A 14421-nucleotide genomic window follows, 5' to 3' on the forward strand; every position below is an offset into this window, starting at 1 on the left:
CTTCCCACTAGCTACCTATTTTACATTTGGTAATGTATATATGTCAATGCCACTCTCTCACTTCGTCCCAGCTTACCCTTCCCCCTCCCCGTGTCCTCAAGTCCATTCTCTACATCTGTGTCTTTATTCCTGTCCTGCCTCTAGGTTCTTCAGAACCTTTTTTTTTTTTTTTTAGATTCCATATATATGTGATAGCATACAGTATTTGTTTTTTCCTTTCTGACTTACTTCACTCTGTATGACAGACTCTAGGTCCATCCACCTCACTACAAATAACTCAATTTCGTTTCTTTTTATGGCTGAGTAATATTCCACTGTATATAAGTGCCACATCTTCTTTATCCATTCATCTATCGCCATCCATCTTGTTTTTGATGCATTCCAAAATAAACTGCAGACATTGCTACACTCTAGAATGTGTATATAATTAACTAAATTTCAATATTTATTTACAGTTCCTTTAAACCAATAAGCTTTTGAAAGATGCCAATTCCTTTTTTTTTTTTTTGGAATGGCTTGGCTAAGTAAACTATGCAACCAATTAGAAATTCTACATTCTAAATCCCAATCTTTTATTAATTCTCCTACTTTGAGTAATTTCTCGTATCTCAGTTCTCTCATCAACAAAAGAACAAAGGCACTTGGTCGACATGGTATAAAATCTTGATTACCAAATTGTAAAATGGACGTTGTGGTTATGGCAGAATTCACAAATGAGAGACACTAACTAATATAACTTAGAGAAATAGCTTATTGGAGATTATCCAACTTTATGTGGGCATAAAGTTTTCTGTAAATTATAATGAGAACTCAACAAGGCTCACAAACTCAGGAGAGATCTTGAGTTTGAGCATTTAATGATAATGCATCTTATATAAGCCACACTGTATCCATGATAAAACCATTTGAGGCTGGATTATTGAAGACTGAGTCACTCCAAGAGCGAATTTCATAACAAAACACTAGCATCAAATTGGAATTTTCTTGGCTTTGCAAAGCCGTAGTATTACTGGCTTGTAAACTCCCTATTAATTAACTACAGTAAGAGCTGCCACAGGGATAGCTGCCCCTTCCTTTATGAGCTGCTTATCCCCCTACACTGATTTTTTTTCTTTTGGAAGATTGGCCCTGGAAGGGGCATCCTTTGAAGCCTGAAGAATCAAAGCTGCTGCAAAGCACTGCTGAGAGTTTCGAAAGACATATGAAGAAACTACATTGGACCTGGGGTGACAGGCTGAGATCTTCCCAAACAGGTCAGCAGTTGGTCTGTAAAATATTCCCATTGCCAAGGAGGCAGTGACGTCTTGTGTAAATCAAAAATGAAAACCCTAAGATATCTCATTTCCATTTTAAATGCATGGGGGTTGAATATGGATATCTAGCACTCAAGAAGTTCCTGTGGGATTGATTTTTTTCCCATCTTCTCTGAGCCCTTTGCTGAGCGTAATAAGAAGGACCGCATTTCATTATCAACCCTGCTAGCGCTGCACTTCAGGGAGACTAGATGAGGCTACACAGTGGGAGAGAAGATCTGGCTTCCAGAGAAGAAATGATTCACATGGTGTGGTTATAAAAACCCACTTTAGGCCCAACTCATTTGCAACAGAATCATGAAATAAAATTAAATCCCAAGGAAATGAAATTTCCTGCATCATTTTGCAAATTTAAAAAAAAAAAGAAAAATCATAGTGATACCATAAAAGAATCAAATAGAGGTTTCAAGGTTTGGTTGGTAATGTTTGCATTTTTGTAAAATTTGGAAAAAAAATAATTCCAAACAATATTTTGGGGGAGGCAACTTGAAAAGAAAACACAAGATCATGGTTAGGAGAATCTTCAATTGAATCATCAATGTTATAGAAAAAACAGAACAAAGAGTTTGGCTCCTGACAGCTGACCCAGTGCTCTTGCATTTCTCTTCCCTTTGCTCCAGTTTCAGTGTAACACAGGAAGTGGATACAGAGTGGATCTATAACAGCAATAAGAGAAAACGAGCAAATAAGAGAAAACCACAACCAGGAAGGCCTCACGCCACAAGTTTCTGGAGATCCACAAATAAGATGAATACAGAGAGGCATTGTTTTCCAGTGGCTTTCTATAAGCAGAGAAAATAATACAGCACTGGGACAAAAGACTAGCTCCAGATCAAATGAGACTTAAAATCAAGGCCAAAGTAAACAATGGTAAAATGAAGACAATAATTTCATATAAATGATCTTTTCACACAATGTATGAATTAAGAGCCCCCATTTACAGACAGAAAATCTTCTAGTATTAAAAAATTGACACAGAGGATTTTCTGAGACCTTCCAAGACAAATCCATTTTGAGTAGATAATAGGAATGTGCCCAAGTGTTGATGATGGCTATAATTCTATCAGGAGTAAAGCAAATTTCAGCAACCTAACTATATGGCTAAAGAGTGGTGCTCAGCTTATTATTCTAATGGGTCAGTCCAACCTGAAGGGCATAAGCTCAGTTATCTGCCTGCCTCCCAGGTCTCATTTCAAAATTCCTTTCACTCTAGATAGAACATTTTATTCTGTTTAATAAGTACAGTACTGGGATTTTTTTTTTTTTTTTTTTTTTTGCGGTACGCGGGCCTCTCACTGTTGTGGCCCCTTCCGTTGTGGAGCACAGGCTCCGGACGCGCAGGCTCAGCGGCCATGGCTCACGGGCCCAGCCACTCCGCGGCACGTGGGATCTTCCCAGACAGGGGCACGAACCCGCGTCCCCTGCATCAGCAGGCGGACTCTCAACCACTGCGCCACCAGGGAAGCCCAGTACTGGGAATTTTTAATAAAAAGGTTTGAAAGAAACAAGCTTTTTTTTAAAAAAAAAAAAAACCCACTTACTAAAAAATTATATATCAGTTACTTATATATAAAATATTTATTTTATGGGATGACCAAAGGGAGAGGCTTCTGCCCACTAACACCACCATAATAGCCCAGTGTAGAAGAAAACAAAAATGGATCGATTTAATCTTAAAGCTGGTACCAAATCCAAGATACCTGCATAAGTGAAAGAATAAACAAAATAATCATCATCATAAAATTAAAAGGAGAGTTACACATTTCCAGGATGCTTTGAAAGTACAGGAGACTTGCTATGAAACAACATATAATACAATGATCTTCCTTTCCAGGCTAAGCCAAGGGACCAACAGCAGGTATTATTATATCAGTCTCTCCTGTAGAGCATTTCAGACTAAAAGAGCAACAAATATGATCCCTCACTACCCCCAGTAAGTATGTCTCCAAAAATCTTTAACACGATTGTGAAATCTCAACATGCACTCACTAATTAACAGAAAACGAGTACAGGAATTTGGCATATAATTGATCAGTTTAAAGCCCTGAAGTTATTTCGGGTTTTTGTTTTTCTTTCTTGGTTAAGGATGAGAGGCAGAGATAGGACTGAAAAAGGAAGAAATGAATTTTTAACTTTCAAGATGTGGTCAAATTATTGCTATGACTTCTGAGCCTTTTCAAAGCTCTTTAAACTCAGATGGATTGCACAAGTACCTACTACTCTTTTTTGTGTGTGTGTTGGCACTGAAACTCCAGTGTAGCAAAATGAACAACAGAAAGAGATGTTATAAGCAAATATTTAAACTTGTAACACAGATGTACCAACAACACATTCCACATTTCTTCTCTTGATAAGCACACTTCATCTGACTGTTTTTGTTTGGGGCTTTTTAGCTCAGTAACGAGCACTTGGGAAAAGTAACACTCTCTGTGTAATTAATGGTAATGATATTTAGTCTACCCCTTCGAAAATCTTGCTCCCAAGAGTTATATTGGACTAACTCCTTGTCTTTCTTCCCACAATACAAAGACACAAGAACAATATATTCTTAAACTAAATCCTGTTTTAAAGCTAAATCCATGTTAAGCTGACAAGAAAAACTTGAAATTCCCAAAGAGAACTGGAATTATTTTTATGATATTTTTACCAATGTATCATGTTTCATGCAGAGCTATATGCTAACCACCCACAATGAGACATGTTCGAGATATTCTTTCAGTCTGTACTTTAAAAGTCCTGGTTTTGTGGGTTTTGTGCTCTAATCCTGTTACATAGTTATTTCTTTATTTCTTTCCATTTCAATATGCTACTAATCTACCTGTCTCTTTTGGGAACTCCTTTAAATTTCACAAAAGGAAATAATACTCCCAGTTTGTTTCCACTGGCTCTGGCTTTCACTTCCAACAGCGAGCACAAATGACTAGCTGTTCCAAAACGAGCCATCAAGAGAGAATTTATTCCTACCTCTGTAATAAAAATATTCTATTTTCTTCATCCCTCTCCTGACTCTCAATGTATTCTTGCTGTCAGGTGGCCTCCCCTGAATCAAACTTAAGAAATGCTCAACTGTTTCTGCAAATGCGTAAGAATGCCATCAAACGTCTGAGTGTAGATCAAGTCTGCTTCATTCCAGGTGTCTCACAGCTGGTGCTGGTACTGCAGTGACCACCATAATAAAACAGCAGGAGCCTCTGCCTGGCTTTCATCCTAATCATTCTCTAAAGAGCTCAGTGAAAACTTGGACTCAGAAAGTGAAAGCCGTTAGTTTTAGGGAGAAGGTTTAAATGAGGAGGCAGTGTGAAGAAGAGCAATGAACATCGCAGCTCAGGACATCAAATACCACAACAGGACTTCATTTCCTTGGACTTACAGAAATCGTTATCCTTTTTTTATTTTGTCTTACATGAAAAACATTATCCTTCATTGGTAACACTTTTAAGCCCCCCCCCCAAAAAAAACCTATAACGATAGAACTACAGATATGATTTTAAGTCTGGGAGGACAGAGAATAGTGAAGCTACCTGTACTGAAAAACAGATGAGCACTTGGACATCCATGACTCGACACAACTGTCATTTCCTGGGGTCGGTCACTCTAGGCAACAGAAGGGTGGCAAATGGCACATAACAACTGTGATGGAGTCAGATGCTTTGATTTACAGTGAGTCCACAGCCATGCAAACAGCACTGAATTCTGAGCCACCATAAAAATTAGGGCCAAGCCCCTAGAATTAACCAAAAATCAGAGCCAGTGCTATTTCCACTTCTCTCAACCCTTTTCATTCTCAAGCAGCACAGTATTGAGGAAAGAATTAAAGGAATTAAAGCGAGGACACAACAAAGATAGAGTGGAAAGTTGGGGGAGGAATATATGTATGTATGGTATTTACATTTATCTAGTGTCTTTCCGAGATTATCCTGCTAGATTTCTTACCCACCTTCCAAATAAGCCGTAATGTGCCAAATCAATAGTTTTATACAGGTTCCTACCCTCCCCCACAAATTTACCAAACCCCTAAAATTTTATTGCTTTAATATGACTAAAGATAAAACTTTTTAAGTGACTTTAATTCTTTTGATGTTACTTGGCAACTTGCCATATACATTTAACTCTCAAGTTTGATGACTTCCAAATTTCTTTTCACACCCAGCCTCTGGGAGAGATACAACTTCCACACAAAAAAGTAAATGTGGCTGGCATTGTACCAGCTTTCAGTGCTTTCAAACCAGCTGGTTTCAATACAGGCATAACATCAACCAGCCATACATGGGGCTATAGATGCAACGTGGCTGAAAAAGAGGATTCAGTAAGACAAGGGTTACATTAACGGGATGATGATTGAACGGGCAAATGTAAGACAATTTCAAACAGCTTGCCAAAGGAAAGTCTCATTTTTCCATTTTCTTGTACAGTATCTAATTTCTGGCTCCTCATTTCCTCCTGATCTGATAATTATGAAATTCTAAATAAAGTGTCATCTTTCTTGCAACAAATCAATGAACAGAAAGCTCCCATCAACAATGCAGATGTTTCCTAAAACTCCTGCTGATTATTTCCTGAATGTCTATCCCACAAACCACACAGCAAGTCCTCTGAGAACAAGGAACCCTCTCTACCTCATAACAAATACAGCTTCTATGTGTGCGAGCATGGGTATGTGTGTATGAGTGTGTGTATGCACTTAAAAAGAGGACTAAGAAGTAATATGTAAGGGATAACAGTGTCACCACAAAATCACCTTTTATTATCAATTTCAGATTGAAATTTAGTCCCTTCCAAGTTCTGTGGTACAAATATGGGAAAGGAGAATTCCTACTCATTGTATATTTGTCTCTACAGATGCAGTAAAATTGTTTTTACATTCCTTATCACAGATTTATACCATTAACACCGTTAAAAGGTATCACCATTTATACCATTAATACAACATACACAATTATATTATGGCCAACCCTCTCCCTATAATACAGTTTAAAATAATTCTACCTTTGTTCTTTGTGCCATCCTTATAATAATCCTAAAATACAAAGGTCAACTTTGTATTAAAAAAATAAGAAATTCTATAAGTTACTAACTGAACCTTCAGGTACACAACTAAGCCTAAACTCATCTACTAATAAAGTAACATTATGGGGAAGTTTGTTTTAAACACTCTTCCAGCCTACCATAAATTATAGATATTCTCATTTTGCAAAAAGCTCCCATCTTTTGCATTCTGTTTGTTTCAATTATTCAGGGCAACCCAGGCTGATAATTACACAGTCCCCAGTTGCTGAGTAAAAGTGACGTTTAATTAGCCAGCAGGAAAGATCGATTAAGATCCAGCAGGGCATCTTGTGAGGTTCTCGCACATTCCTGGAAGGAATATATTCTGGCTGTGCCCTTTGAAAGGATAAAACTCCTTGCTTGCTTCTAAGGAGTTTCAATGAGGCTTCTAAAGTAGATGCTAAGATTGGTCAGCCACACATTAAATTCCAGGTATAAGGACTTTCCTGGTGGTCCAGTGGTTAAGAGCTCCCGGGCTTCCCTGGTGGCGCAGGGGATAAAGAATCTGCCTGCCCATGCAGGGGACACAGGTTCGATCCCTGGTCTGGGAAGATCCCACATGCCATGGAGCAACTAAGCCTGTGTGCCACAACTACTGAGCCTGCACTCTAGAGCCCGCGAGCCACAACTACTGAAGCCCACGTGCCACAACTACTGAAGCCCATGTGCCTGGAGCCCCTGCTCCACAACAGGAGAGGCCACCTCAATGGGAAGCCCGCGCACCACAACGAACAGTAGCCACTGCTCGCTGCAGCTAGAGAAAGCCCGTGTACGGCAACTAAGACCCAACACAGTCAAAACAACAACAACAACAAAAAAAACAAACTCCGTGCTCCCAACGTGGGGAACTAAAATCCCACACGGTGCAACCAAAAAAACAAACAAAAAAACAAATCCCAGGCATATCCCTGCAGTTGCTCTCCCTTTACTAAAAGTACTCAGTTCAAACATTCTGAATCACATTGCCTCCAAGTTGGAAAACACGTAAAGTAACACTCTCTTATCCCCAACTCTCGTTCAGTTACCACATTTCAAGCAAGAGGTGGTCGGGAAATATATTGTAAAGGAAAATTTTTATTTCTTCCACCATCAAGCAAGTGTATGCATCTGTCAGGTGCTCACATTCTAAAAGGTACAAATTAGGTCAGGGCTTTTAATTTAAAAAAACCAAAAACTTAATGAGCATGATATTCCAATCAGTCTGAGACTAAGACATTCTACTATGCTCAGAGAATCAACTGGATAAGTCCAGTTTAAGTTTTCTATTAGGAAAGGACATGTGGATATAAAATCAAGACCAAAAATCCTAACGAAAATTACCTCATACTGCTTAACATCTTCCCTTTCAGTAATTTGGACAAGCATAAATATTTAGCTTTTCACACATTTTGCAAAAGTGTTCAATAAAGACTAACATAACAATCCAAAGCAGAAAGCAGAATAATTTTTTTAACATACATAATTATCAAAATATTTCCATTTTGGTAAACTACCCTAAATATGCCTGCCTACCTCCAGTGCAATTCAGTATACATTTATTAAGCCTCTACCAAGTATAAAGAACTATGATAGGTGTGTCTTACTTTGCTAATTTATATACAATTAAAGTAGATTTTACTGATTATAAATTGTTTTAAAGCTTATGAAGAAGAATAATGGAACCGGTTTATACAAACCTAGCTTTGATTTGCTGCAAGCCCCGTAGAATATGGTCTCTGTTGTCCCTTGCACCAGCACTAAGGTTCTCATTCCGCAAAACTTCTCCCAGGAACTCCTCAGTATCTAAAAGAAAAGGAAAGTTGATCAATGGAAAAGAAAAAGTACTAAGGGAGAAGGAGGAAAATCTGAAGGACTAAGAAACAGGTATTATTTTCTCTTTAAAAACTTTGAAGTTGTAGAACGAGGGGAATGTAATTAATGCCACAGAACTGTACACTTAATAGTGGTTAAAATGGTAAATTTTATGCTACATATATTTCACCAGAATAAAAAATAAATAAAACTTTATATATGCCTGTAAATGACATTTTCTGATAATCCAAGACCTTGCTATGAATTTAGAAAGCTAATGCATATATTAACCATAAGAAATAACTATTTTCTAAACCATCTTAAAGAAACATTCAAATATTAATTATCACCGATGGCAGAGGGTGGACTGTCAGTTTCATAAACATGTAAACATTACAAACAAGTCACAAGCCAATAGAAGCTAGAGAGAAATACCAGTAAATAGAACTGAAATTTAAAATAGAGCTGAACTGCAAAATCAAGAACAAAAAGGGCAGGCATTCAAAGAAGAAAAATTAATTAGCAGATGCATCATTAATGAAAACGACAATGCAACCAATTGAAGGAACCCACATGGAAAAGAAAAAATGTGTCCAAGAGAAGGAAACTGCAATTATGTGAGCATAATTATATATTATTTCTATACATGATAGAAATATATAATATGGAACAAATGATGTTATGTTAAAAGAAATTGGGGGGGGCATTTACAAATTTTCAAAGACAAAATAAACTGATAATGATTATAATTGCCAGAAATGCTAGCTATACACTTTATTATGCATAAAATAATTATAATCCCTAAAAAGCATATAAATAACATGGTTAAAAATTTCCACTTCCAAAAATATGAAACTGTATTATATATACTATCAAGATAATGTTATGAATTTATACAGTTGGGTTACATAAGCATACTTAAAATTTTGTTTTACATTCACACCACTCAACAACACCAAACAAAAAAATCCTAGATAGCCATTACCAGAACTTCTGATGGGGTATAAGATGTACTTTTGATGAAGTTCTGGAAGTAAAAATTTCACTGAGGACCACCATCAACTTCCAAGACCTGCATCACATTTATTGCATATGTCATTTAATAGGTTCCTCCAAGTTCCTCTAAAGGCTAAAGAATGAAAAAATGAGTTTAATTAAAAGGTAAAAAATAAATGCTATCAATTAATGTAATATACCATGTTAATAGGATAAAGGACAAAGACCATGTGATCATCTCAATAGATGCAGAAAAAGCATTCGACAAAATTCAACAGCACTTCATGATAAAAAAGCACTCAACAAACTAGGAATAGAAGGAAATTTCCTCAGTCTCATAAAGACCATCTACAAAAAACCCACTAACATCACAATGGTGTGTAAAAATTAATAAATAGAACCCTCATTTTAAGTAAGTCAGGATACCAGAAGAGGGAGCGCTCACGCCCTACCCATAGATGTCAATTGCAGACCCAATAGGAAGAGATGTACCTTTGTAACTCCAACAGGAAGAATGTTGATACTTTACTACCCAGAAGGAGGAAGGAAAAATTTCTCCTTGCCCTGCAGGAGCCCAGCCAATGAAAGACTGTTACACAACTCAGCCAATGAAAAGCCATTACACTTTGAACTCCCAGTTTTCTCCAATGGATTCTTGGTTTATAATAGCCCCTCCCAACTCCTTCTTCTCCTCTATAAAAGAAAGGTCCTCTCTTCTGTTCTCTGGATTTGCCTGTGGATCACCATAGATTGCACGTCCTGAATTGCAAGTCTTTGCTGTTCCCAAATAAACCCATTTTGCTGGTAAAATAACTGGTTGTTTGATTGTTTTAGGTCAACAAGTGAAAGACTGAATGCTTCCTCCCTGCTTCTAAGATCAGCAGCAAGACAAGCTGCCTCCTCTCACCACTTATACTTAACATTGTACTGGTGCTGGCCAGGGCAATTATGCAAGAAATGAAATTAAAAGAGTCTAAATTAGAAAGGAAGAGGTAAAACTATCTCTACTTGCATATGACATAATCTTGTATAAAGAAAACCCTAAGGAATCCATTGAAAAACTATTAGGTCTAATAAATGAGTTCAGTAAGTTTGCAGGATACAAGATTAATACACAAAAATCAGTTGTAATGGGACTTCCCTGGTGGTCCAGTGGTTAAGAATCCACCTTCCAATGCAGGGGATGCGGGTTCGATCCCTAGTTGGGGAACTAAGATCCACATGCCACAGGGCAACTAAGCCTGCGAGCCACACCTAGAGAGGCTGCGCACTCTGGAGCCCGCACGCCACAACTAGAGAAGCCCACGTGCTGCAATGAAGACCCAGTGCAGCCAATAAATAAATATTTTTAAAAATCAGTTGTATTTCTATATAGTAGCAATGAAAAAATGAAAATTAAATTAGGAAACTTCCATTTAAGATAATGTAAAACAGAATTAAATACTTAGCAATAAATTTAGCAAGAGAAGTATAAAACTTAAACTCTGAAAACTATAAAATATTATTGAAAGAAATTAAAGGCCTAAATAAATGGGAAGAATCTCATGTTCATATATGAGACTTACTGCTATTAATATGGGAATATTTCCATATTAATCTAAAGATTCAATGCAATCTCTATAAAAATCTCAGCTGGCTTTTTTTCAGAAATTGACAAGCTAATCCTATGATTCATTTAGAAATCCAAGAGACCCAGAATATCCAAAACAATTTTGAAAAAGAAGAACAAATTTGGAGGATTCACATTTTCTGATTGCAAAACTTACTACAAAGCAACAGTAATCAAGACAATACAATACTGGCATAAAAACAAACACAGGTCAAAGGAAAAGAACTGGGAATTTAGAAGTAACCTCTCACATTTATAGTCAATAAATTTTTGATAAGGATGCGAAGACAATTCAATGGAAAAGAATAGTTTTTCAACAAATGGTGCTGGAACAACTGAATATCCACATGCAAAAAAATGAAGTTGGACACCTACCTCACAAAATATACAAAAATTAACTCAAAATGCATCACATTTTGAGTTAATAAAAAGTAAAAGCTAAAACTATTAGAAGAAAATAGGCATAAATCCTTGTGACCTTGGATTAGATAATAGTTTCTTAGATACGATGCCAAAAGAACAAGCAACAAAAGAAAAAATTGGACATCAAAAATGAAAAACTATTGGGGACTTCTCTGGTGGTCCTGTGGTTAAGACTTCACCTTCCAATGCAGGTGGTACAGATTCGATCCCTACTCGGGGAGCTAAAATCCCATATGCCTCACAGCCAAAACACCAAAACATAAAACAGAAGCATTATTGTAACAAATTCAATAAAGACTTTAAAAAAATGAAAAACTATTGTAGTTCAAAGGGTGCCATCAAGAAAGTGAGAAAAATTTTGCAAATCATATATCTGATAGGAGACATATGCAGAAGTATAAAAAGCTCTTACAACTCAATAATAAAAAGACAAATAACCCAATCTTAAAACAAGCAGAGGATCTAAACAGACATTTATCCAAAGAAGATATACAAATGACCAATAAACAAATGAAAAGATGCTCAACATCAGTTGATACCAGGAAAATGAACCACAATGAGGTACCACTTTACATCCACTAGGATGGCTACAGTTAAGAAGATGGACAATAACAAGGGCTGTCGAAGATGGAGAGAAATTACGACCCTCATACATTGCCAGTGGGAATATAAAATGGTGCCGCCATTTTGTAAATGTCTGGCAGTTCCTCAAAAGGCTGAACAGAGAGTTACCATATGACCCAGCAATTCCACTACTAGATATTACCCAAGAGAAATGAAAACAGGTGTTCAAACAAAAACTTGTACACAAATGTTCATAGCAGCATTATTTTTTTAAACATCTTTATTGGAGTATAATTGCTTTACAATGTTGTGCTAGTTTCTGCTGTATAACGAAGTGAATCAGCTATTTGTATACATATATCCCCACATCTCCTCCCTCTTGCGTCTCCCTCCCACCCTCCCTATCCCTCCCCTCTAGGTGGTCACAAAGCACCGAGCTGATCTCCCTGTGCCATGCAGCTGCTTCCCACTAGCTATCTATTTTACACTTGGTAGTGTATATATGTCCATGCCACTCTCTCACTTCGTCCCAGCTTACCCTTCCCCCTCCCCATGTCCTCAAGTCCATTCTCTACATCGACGTCTTTATTCCTGTCCTGCCCCTAGGTTCATCAGAACCTTTTTTTTTTTTTTGATTCCATATATATGTGTTAACATACGGTATTTGTTTTTCTCTTTCTGACTTACTTCACTCTGTATGACAGATTCTAGGTCCATCCACCTCACTACAAATAACTCAATTTTGTTTCATTTTATGGCTGAGTAATATTCCATTGTATATATGTGCCACATCTTCTTTATCCATTCGTCTGTCGATGGACACTTAGGTTGCTTTCATGTCCTGGCTATTGTAAATAGTACTGCGATGAACACTGTGGTACATGTCTCTTTTTGAATTATGGTTTTCTCAGGGTATATGCCCAGGAGTGGGACTGCTGGGTCATATGGTAGTTCTATTTTTAGTTTTTTAAGAAACCTCCATAGTGTTCTCCATAGTGGCTGTATCAATTTCCATTCACACCAACAGTGCAAGAGGGTTTCCTTTTCTCCACACCCTCTCCAGCATTTCTTGTTTGTAGATTTTTTGATGATGGCCATTCTGACTGGCGTGAGGTGATACCTCATTGTAGTTTTGATTTGCATTTCTCTAATGATTAGTGATGTTGAGCATCCTTTCATGTGTTTGTTGGCAATCTGTATATCTTCTTTGGAGAAATGTCTATTTAGGTCTTCTGAGCAGCATTATTCTTAATAGCCAATATGTGGACAAAACCCAAATGTCCATCGACTGATGAATAGATAAATAAAATGTGGCATATCTATACAATGGAATATTATTCAGCAATAAAAAATGAAATGCTACAATACAAATAAATCTCTGAAATCATTATTTCACCAAACAAAAGAAACCAGTCATAAGGGCTACATATTGTATAATTCCATTTACATGAAATATACAAGATAGGCAAAAATCTACAGAAACAGAAAGTAGGTTAGCGGATGCCTAGGGCTGTGGGAGAGATGGAGGCAGATTAGAGAATGAAAGCTAAGGGGGTTCAGGTTTTCTTTGGGGCTGACGAAAATGTTCTAAAATTTATCTTGGTGATGATTGCACAACTCTGTGAATACTATACTAAAAGCCATTGGATTGTACACTTTAAATAGGATGGGTAGGGTGTATGGCATAAGAACTATATCTCAGTGAAGCTGTTAAAAAATATAAATGGGGCTTCCCTGGTGGCGCAGTGGTTGAGAGTCCGCCTGCCGATGCAGGGGACGCGGGTTCGTGCCCCAGTCCAGGAAGATCCCACATGCCGCGGAGCAGCTGGGCCCGTGAGCCATGGCCGCTGAGCCTGCGCGTCCGGAGCCTGTGCTCCGCAACGGCAGAGGCCACAACAGTGAGAGGCCCGCATACCACACACACACACACACAAAATGAATGCATAAATGAACAAATTACAATATCTACACATATCCTTCTGAAATTTCAAGACTGAAGGAAAATGAAAACATTCCTCAAGCACCGACATGGAAAAAAATAAGTAGTCTACAAAATAAGAGTCAAAATGGCCTCTCCACAAAATAAGCACTATAAGATGAAAGTTTTACAGTGTTTTAAAGGAAAAATACTGTGCTCAAGAATTCTAAGCATAGTCAAGATGTTGGTTATATAAAATGAAGGAGACCAACAAAACATTTTCAAACAGTTGTGGCTCTGAATTTCTACCACCTACATTCTTTCCTGAAGAAAATCTTTTCAAGGACACACTGATCAACAGAAAGAGGTGGTGATGAAATTCAAAACAGCCAAATAAGTTAAATCTAGATACTTGTGGTTAAGTATAGTTTAAAACTTATTTTAAAAAGTAATTCTTAATTAAGACGTTTGTAAAAAAAATGTAATAAGCATCTGAATGCATTTAGAAAAGGAATAGAGAAGAAGAAAAACGTGCTAAATTACTTATTTACATAGGGCTAATGGGTACTACTCCATCCTGGACAATGATAATTAAAGCAAATGGGTGCAACTATGATTTTTCAAACACTAATGTAATAAAAGTAGAACAAAAGATTTTAAAAATATTCAGTATAATAAAATATAGAAAAAAGAGAAAAATGTAGCAAAACAGATAAAACTCATAAGATTATATATCACTGATGACAATAATTGTGAAATTA

At 37.1% G+C, this 14421-nt stretch overlaps 1 protein-coding gene across 1 annotated transcript in view; it reads right to left on the reverse strand.

Moving 5' to 3' along the window:
• SKAP1 (src kinase associated phosphoprotein 1) overlaps nucleotides 1–14421 on the reverse strand; it is a 276251-nt gene that overhangs the window by 233259 nt on the left and 28571 nt on the right. The window contains exon 2 of the mRNA XM_030839839.2: nucleotides 8036–8141. Within this exon, the coding sequence (XP_030695699.1) occupies nucleotides 8036–8141 (106 nt within the window). The remainder of the gene's footprint in view (nucleotides 1–8035; nucleotides 8142–14421) is intronic.

Source organism: Globicephala melas, chromosome 20 (assembly GCF_963455315.2).
Source record: "Globicephala melas chromosome 20, mGloMel1.2, whole genome shotgun sequence".
In the NCBI taxonomy this organism is placed as follows: Eukaryota; Metazoa; Chordata; class Mammalia; order Artiodactyla; family Delphinidae; genus Globicephala; species Globicephala melas.